We start from the raw sequence: 8,038 nt of genomic DNA on the forward strand, positions 1-8,038 counted from the left end.
TACGTCATGTCTCAAATGTAGTCTTCTCCTGAGGCTTCCATCTGCAAGTTAGACTGTAGACTGCAGGTTCTGCAGACAGTGCACTCTTTCGCTCTGGCTTTGAAACTGGCCCCAGTGAAGAAGACATCAACCTTGCATGTTATAGTGAGTGAAGTCCCAGATCAAGTTGCCTAAAAAGGTGATAGGATACCTTTTTTTTGTCAACTTTTACATGGCTATAGTAGATGTTGTTGTAACAACAAGTATCACATTGTTCAAGATCAAGTTGTATACTACTCTGCCCTACCAAGCAAAAAGGCAATAACTGCTCATTTGGTCGAAAATTAGTTAATGTCATTTTTGCTACATTAAATACATGCTTAATCATGTGGACAAGTATCCTGCCTCTATTGTACTGTGTTTTGGAGAAAATGGGGGTCATGTTAGCAGTAACTGCTTAAAGTTACTGTGAAACCAAGGCAAATAAAAGCCATTTTCCTCAGTTCCACGCTATGAGCAGTTACTGCCTTTTTGCTTGGTAGGGCAGTACTGTCATCACTTTGAGCGTCATCATCACAGCGGGTGCATGAAGTGAGACCCAACATTTTACTATCCCTTACACCGCTGCGTTCTAAATTCAATCTCAGTGTAATGTTGCCACCTTTTGTTCTAAAAGTGTAATGAACCGGAAGTATTGATTTTCTTTCTGCTACACGTCATCACACTTCCTGCGCACGTGTAGTCCACCGTAACTTGCGTAGTGTTCCTTGGTAGCTTCTACTTTGAAAAGCTTATTGTTATTTACTTATTAATGTATTGATTTTCGTATTCGAACGTCGAGGCGAGGCTGCACGGTAAGTTGAGATCAACAACTTTGACGTAAATGTAAGACGCTTGTGGAAAGCGTGACTAACCCACATGATAGCCACTTAACTAGCTAACGTTACCCAGTGTCAGCGAGTAGTGCCTATCATACGGCTAGCTAGCCTCTATGTTGGGATCACCAAGCGTCAGGTTAACGGCTAGCTAGCTGCTATGTTTTTTTTTTTTTTTTTGCTACAGATCTCTGCAAAAGTACCACGTGATAATACAATTGTCCTGAATCCATTTGTCAACATAAATCTAGGCCATCTGATCTGTCTGGATACGTGAGGTGGAGAGGATGAACATCGAGGAGAATAAAGTGAATGAGGATATGGCGTGATGATGATGAAGAATCTGGAGAAATGCCCAAGATTGAAGCAGATGAGGATGACGACAACACAGAGAATGACGATGAAGAACTAAATGATGAGGAACTTAAAGAACAGGCTGAAGGTGATCCCATAGAGAAAAAGGTGTCAGTAGGCAAGACGTGTCTGCCTGGAATAGTGTATTTAGGTCATATACCACCAAGACTGAGACCCAAGAATATGCGCAACATGCTGAGTCTGTATGGGGAGATTGGAAGGATATTCCTACAGCCTGAAGGTAAGACTGCACTCACTCTGCATGGTTAAAATCAACCCTGACACTATCTGACGGGATTTCCGTGTTTTGTCTCAATCATTACAATGATACCTGTTGTCCTCAGACCGGTCTGTGAAGAGGAAGAAAAAGAAAGCTGGCACCAAGGCATGCAGTTTCACTGAGGGCTGGGTGGAGTTCAGGGACAAGAGAGTGGCCAAGAGAGTGGCAGCTAGCCTCCACAACACACCGATGGGCGCCCGGAAAAGGAGCCGCTTTGTCAGTGACCTCTGGAACATCAAGGTATCTCAATTTTCTCTTCAATTATCTCTGTGTGGACATTTTACTGTAATTTAACTACATTTAACTTTGGAAATTTAAAGCACTGTCATAACCCACATGCCTCACATCCCTTATTAATAGAAACCTTCATACCAACATTTAATTTTGTTGAACATTTTACTGTGTAAATATTTATTCTGACTCCTAATTGTCAATTTTATTGTTCAGTACCTCCACAGGTTCCAGTGGTGTCACCTGAGTGAGCGACTGGCCTATGAGATGACTGTGCTCCAGCAGCGCCTCAGAACTGAGATCTCTCAGGCCAAACGAGAGACCAACTTCTACCTGGCCAATGTGGAGAAGAGCCAGAACATGGACAAGCTGAGGAAGAAGAGGGAGAGGAAGGGCGAGAAGATAGAGGAGAAGACTTGGGACTTCACCCAGCGACGTACAGAGGATGAGATTCAGATGAGTCGCCTGCATAAACAGACCATGTCCAAAAAGAACCTGCTGAAGGCCCAGGACAAGGCCAGGGACATAGAACAGAAGTCCCAGTCCAACGTCTCTCTGCTGGCCAAGATCTTCAACAGCAGCAAAGCCAAGGACTGAACCTATCCCGGCAGTTCTAGTCAAACACAGTATCCCAGGACTGGTCTCTTTCAGTATCACAATTAGAGCAACCTTTTGCCCCTGACACTTGCTGGTGTTGTGAGCGACACTGAGAGGATGGGCTCTGTCCAGACACACAGACTCAAGGGAAAAATAGGGTTTTCTCCATCAGTTTAATTATAAATGTAGGAGAGACTTGGACAGATCCTCTTTTTGGTTTAATGCATTGCGAACTATAAGATATGATGTAGTAACAATATGTTCAGCACCGTGGAAAACACCTGCTCATACTGTATGTGCTATTTGGAAACATTAAATGGAAATACCTCTAATTAGTTCATTTAATTGTAAAGATAAACACAAACCATACATTGATGATATATGCTGAACAAAAATATAAACGCAACATGTGGTTTCATGAGCTGAAATAAAACATCTGAGATTTTCCATACACACAAAGTTGTTTTCTCAAATTTTGTGCACAAATTTGTTTACATCCCTGTCAGTGAGCATTTCTCCTTTGCCAAGATAATCCATCCACCTGACAGGTGTGGCATATCAAGAAGCTGATTAAACAGCATGATCATTACACAGGTGCACCTTGTGCTGGGGACAATAAAAGGCCACTTTAAAATATGCAGTTTTGTAACAACACAATGCCACAGATGTCTCAAGTTTTGAGGGAGTGTGCAATTGGCATGCTGACTGCAGGAATGTCCACCACAGATGTTGCCAGATAATTGATTGTTCATTTCTCTACCATAATGTTATTTGGCTGGGCCTGGCTCCCCATTGGGTGGGCCTATGCCCACCCATGGCCACACCCCTGCCCAGTCATGAAATTCATAGATTAGGGCCTAATTAATTTATTTCAATTGACTTATTTCCTTATATGAACTGTAATTCAGTAAAATATTTGGAATTGTTGCATGTTGCATTTTATGGTTTTGTTCAGTGTACAATATGTATTTCAATACTTTCAGACTCCTGGTAATATTAACAAGAACAGATAATTTGGTCAACGACAGAAATAAGACCAAGTCAGGATTAAAATCACTCATTACTGATTTATGTTTCAACTAGCCTTCCCTGTAGCTCAGTTGGTAGAGCATGGTGTTTGCAACGCCAGGGTTGTGGGTTCGATTCCCACGGGGGGCCAGCACAGAAAAAAAAAATGTATGAAATTGTATGAAATGTATGCAGTCACTACTGTAAGTTGCTCTGGGTAAGAGCGTCTGCTAAATGACTAAAATGTAAAAAAAAAAAAAGGTAAAATGTAACTATACTGAACAAAAATATCAACGCCACATGCAACAATTTCAACGATTTTACTGAGTTACAGTTCATATGAGGAAATCAATCAATTGAAATGAATTCATTATAAACATTTCTGTGATCTTTTATTTCAACTCATGAAACCAAAACTTTACATGTTGCGTTTATATATTTTTGTTCAGTATATACAGTTGAAGTCAGAAGTTTACATACACCTTAGCCAAATACATTTAAACTCAGTTTTTCACAATTCCTGACATTTAATCCTAGTAAAATTACCTGTCAGTTAGGATCACCACTTTATTTTAAGAATGTGAAATGTCAGAATAATAGTAGAGAGAATGATTTATTCCAGCTTTTATTTCTTTCATCACATTCCCAGTTGGTCAGAAGTTTACATACACTCAATTAGTATTTGGTAGCATTGCCTTTAAATTGTTTAACTTGGGTCAAACGTGTCGGGTAGCCTTCCACAAGCTTCCCACAATAAATTGGGTGAATTTTTTCTATAGGATTGAGGTCATGGCTTTGTGATGGCTACTCCAATACCTTGACTTTGTTGTCCTTAAGACATTTTGCCACAACTTTGGAAGTATGTTTGGGGTCATTGTCCATTTAGAAGACCCATTTGTGACCAAGCTTTAACTTCCTGACTGATGTCTTGAGATGTTGCTTCAATATACCCACATCATTTTCCTACCTCATGATGCCATCTATTTTGTGAAGTGCACCAGTCCCTCCTGCAGCAAAGCACCCCCACAACATGATGCTGCCACCCCCGTGCTTCACGGTTGGGCTGGTGTTCTTCAGCTTGCAAGCGTCCCCCTTTTTCCTCCAAACATAACGATGGTCATTATGGCCAAACCGTTCTGTTTTTGTTTCATCAGACCAGAGGACATTTCTCCAAAAAGTACGATCTTTGTCCCCATGTGCAGTTGCAAACTGTAGTCTGGCTTTTTTTTTTAATGGTGGTTTTGGAGCAGTGGCTTCCTTGCTGAGCGGCCTTTCAGGTTATGTCGATATAGGACTCATTTTACTGTGGATATAGATACTTTTGTACCTGTTTCCTCCAGCATCTTCACAAGGTCCTTTGCTGTAGTTCTGGGATTGATTTGCACTTTTCACAACAAAGTACGTTCATCTCTAGGAGACAGAACACGTCTCCTTCCTGAGCGGTCCCATGGTGTTTATACTTGCGTACTATTGTTTGTACAGATGAACGTGGCATCTTCAGGCATTTGGAAATTGCTCCCAAGGATGAACCATACTTGTGGAGGTCAAAACTATAGTTTGTTATGGAGACATTTGTGGAGTGGTTGAAAAACGAGTTTTAATGACTCCAACCTAAGTGTATGTAAACTTCCGATTTCAACTGTATATGTCTCTGTTAACGTTGAAAATCATGCTTCTCCCTCTAATAGCATCCTGACTGGTTGCATCACTGCCTGGTAATTGCTCGGCCTCTGACTGCAAGGCACTACAGAGAGTAGTGTGTACGGCCCAGTACATCACTGGTGCTAAGCTGCCTGCCATCCAGGACCTCTACACCAGGCGGTGTCAGAGGAAGGGCCTAAAAATTGTCAAAGATCCCAGCCACCCCAGTCATAGACTGTTCTCTCTACTACCACATGGCAAGCGGTACCGGAGTGCCAAGTCTAGGACAAAAATGCTTCTCAACAGTTTTTACCCCCAAACCATAAGACTCCTGAACAGGTAATCAAATGGCTATCCGGACTATTTGCATTGTGTGCCCTCCCAACCCCTCTTTTTACGCTGCTGCTACTCTCTGTTTAGCATATATGCATATTAATTTAACTATACATTCATGTACATACTACCTCAATTGGGCCGACCAACCAGTGCTCCCGCACATTGGCTAACCGGGCTATCTGCACTGTGTCCCCCCCGCCAACCCCTTTTACGCTACTGCTACTCTCTGTTCATCATATATGCATAGTCACTTTAACCATATCTACATGTACATACTACCTAAATCAGCCTGACTAACTGGTGTCTGTATGTAGCCTCGCTACTTTTATAGCCTCGCCACTGTATATAGCCTGTCTTTTTACTGTTGTTTTATTTCTTTACCTACCTATTGTTCACCTAATACCTTTTTTTGCACTATTGGTTAGAGCCTGTAAGTAAGCATTTCACTGTAAGGTCTACACCTGTTGTATTCGGCGCACGTGACAAATAAACTTTGATTTGATTTGAATATTTGCTTGGACACGTCACATAGTATTATGTTCCTTGCGTGTTTGTTAGGTAACTTTTCTCAGAAAGGTATTTGTATTTATTAAGGATCCCCATGAGTTCCTGCCAAGGCAGCAGCTATTGTTCCTGGGGTTTAATAAGGATCCCCATTAGTTCCTGCCAAGGCAGCAGCTATTCTTGCTGGGGTTTATTAAGGATCCCTGTTAGTTCCTGCCAAGGCAGCAGCTACTCTTCCTGGGGTTTATTATGGATCCCCATTAGTTCCTGCCAAGGCAGCAGCTACTCTTCCTGGGGTTTATTATGGATCCCCATTAGTTCCTGCCAAGGCAGCAGCTACTCTTCCTGGGGTCCAGCCAAATGTAGGCAGTTACATACAATTTAAAAAACATTGCAATACATTTCATAACAGATTTCACAACAGATTACGTGTGTTCCCTCAGGCCACTACTCTACTACCACTTATCTACAACAGACCTCTCCCCATCTTACCTACTGTTGCATCAATATGTTTTTAGCATGACAGTTTACAATCCAGGGTTACTCCAAGCAGTTTCGTTTCCTCAACTTGCTCAATTTCCACATTATTCATTACACGATTTATATGAGGTTTAGTGAATGATTTGTCCCAAATACAATGCTTTTAGTTTTTGAAATATTTAGGACTATTCTTTCTTACCACCCATTCTAAAACTGATTGCAGCTCTTTGTTAAGTGCTGCAGTGATTTCACTTCCTGTGGTAGCTGATGTGTATAATGTTGAGTCATCAGCATCCAGCATCCAGGCTGTATCACAATCGGCTGTGATTGGGAGTCCCATAGGGCAGCGCACAATTGACCCAGTGTCGTCCGGGTCTGGCCGGTGTAGGCCATCATTGTAAATAAGAATTTGTTCTTAACTGACTTGCCTAGTTAAGTAAAGGTTAAATAAGCAATATTTAAAAAAAGCATACATAGACACACAGGCTTTACTCAGAGCCAGTGGCAGGTCATTAGTAAAGATTGAAAAAAGTAAGGGGCATAGACAGCTGCCCTGGGGAATGCCTGACTCTAACTGGTTTATGTTGGAGAGGCTTCCATTAAAGAACAACCTCCGTTAGACAAGTAACTCTCAATCCACGATATAGCAGAGGTTTTTCCAGCAGCAGATTATGATCGATAATGTCAAAAGTTGCACTGAAGTCTAATAAAACAGCTCCCACAACTGTTTTATCAATTTTTCTCAGCCAATAATCAGTCATTTATGTAATTGCCATACATGATGAATGCCCTTCCCTATAAGTGTGCTGAAACTTTGGTTTTCCCAGATATGGCTACTATATTATGATCACTACATCCGATGGATTTGGATGCTGCTTTAAAGCAGATTTCTGCAACATTAGTAAAGATGTGAACAATGCATGCTGTTTGTTTGGGCCTCTTTGTACTACTCATGGAACACAAAGAAGACTTACCAATGCATACATTACCTTCAAGCTATGGTGACCAAAGTGAATATGTACAATGCTTTCAGAAAATATTCACAATCCCTGACTTGTTACACATTTTGTTGTGTTCCAGCCTTCATTTAAAATTGATTACATGTAGTTGTTTTTGTCACTGGCATACACACAATACCCCATAATGTCAAAGTGGAATTATGATTTTTTTTAAATTTTTTTACAAATGTATTAAAAATGAAAACCTGAAATGTCTTGCGTCAATAAGTATTCAACCCCTTTGTTATGGTAAGCCTAAATAAGTTAATGAGTACACATGTGCTTAACAAGTCACATAAGTTTCATGGACTCACTTTATGTGCAATAATAGTGTAAAACATGATTTCTGGAGGACTACCTCATCTCTGTACCCCACACATACAATTATCTGTAAGGTCCCTCAGCCGAGCAGTGAATTTCAAACACAGATTCAACCACAAAGACCAGGGAGGTTTTCCAATGCCTCGCAAAGGGCACCTATTGGTAAATGGGTAAAAAAAAGCAGATATTGAATATCCCTTTGAGCATGGTGAAGTTATTAATTACACTTTGGATGGTGTATCAATACACACAGTAACTACAAAGTTGTTCCTAACTCAGTTGCCAGAGAGGAATGAAACCACTCAGGGATTTCACCATGAGTCCAATGGTGACTTTAAAACAGTTACAGAGTTTAATGGCTGTGATAGGAGAAAACTGAGGATGGATCAACAACATTGTAGAAAAGAAGGAAGCCAGTACAGAATAAAAGAGGA

General features: G+C 41.0%; 1 protein-coding gene across 1 annotated transcript; it reads left to right on the forward strand.

Annotated features, from left to right (window-relative positions):
* Positions 1 to 1,110: 1,110 nt before the first annotated feature.
* On the forward strand, positions 1,111 to 2,775 carry abt1 (activator of basal transcription 1). The gene is given in 4 exon segments (XM_014134590.3): positions 1,111 to 1,180; positions 1,182 to 1,449; positions 1,553 to 1,728; positions 1,936 to 2,775. Coding segments are annotated over 4 exon segments (864 nt in total). The 5' UTR covers positions 1,111 to 1,141; the 3' UTR covers positions 2,317 to 2,775.
* Positions 2,776 to 8,038: the final 5,263 nt, after the last annotated feature.

Source organism: Salmo salar, chromosome 13 (genome assembly GCF_965601325.2).
Source record: "Salmo salar chromosome 13, fSalSal1, whole genome shotgun sequence".
NCBI classification, from domain to species: domain Eukaryota; kingdom Metazoa; phylum Chordata; class Actinopteri; order Salmoniformes; family Salmonidae; genus Salmo; species Salmo salar.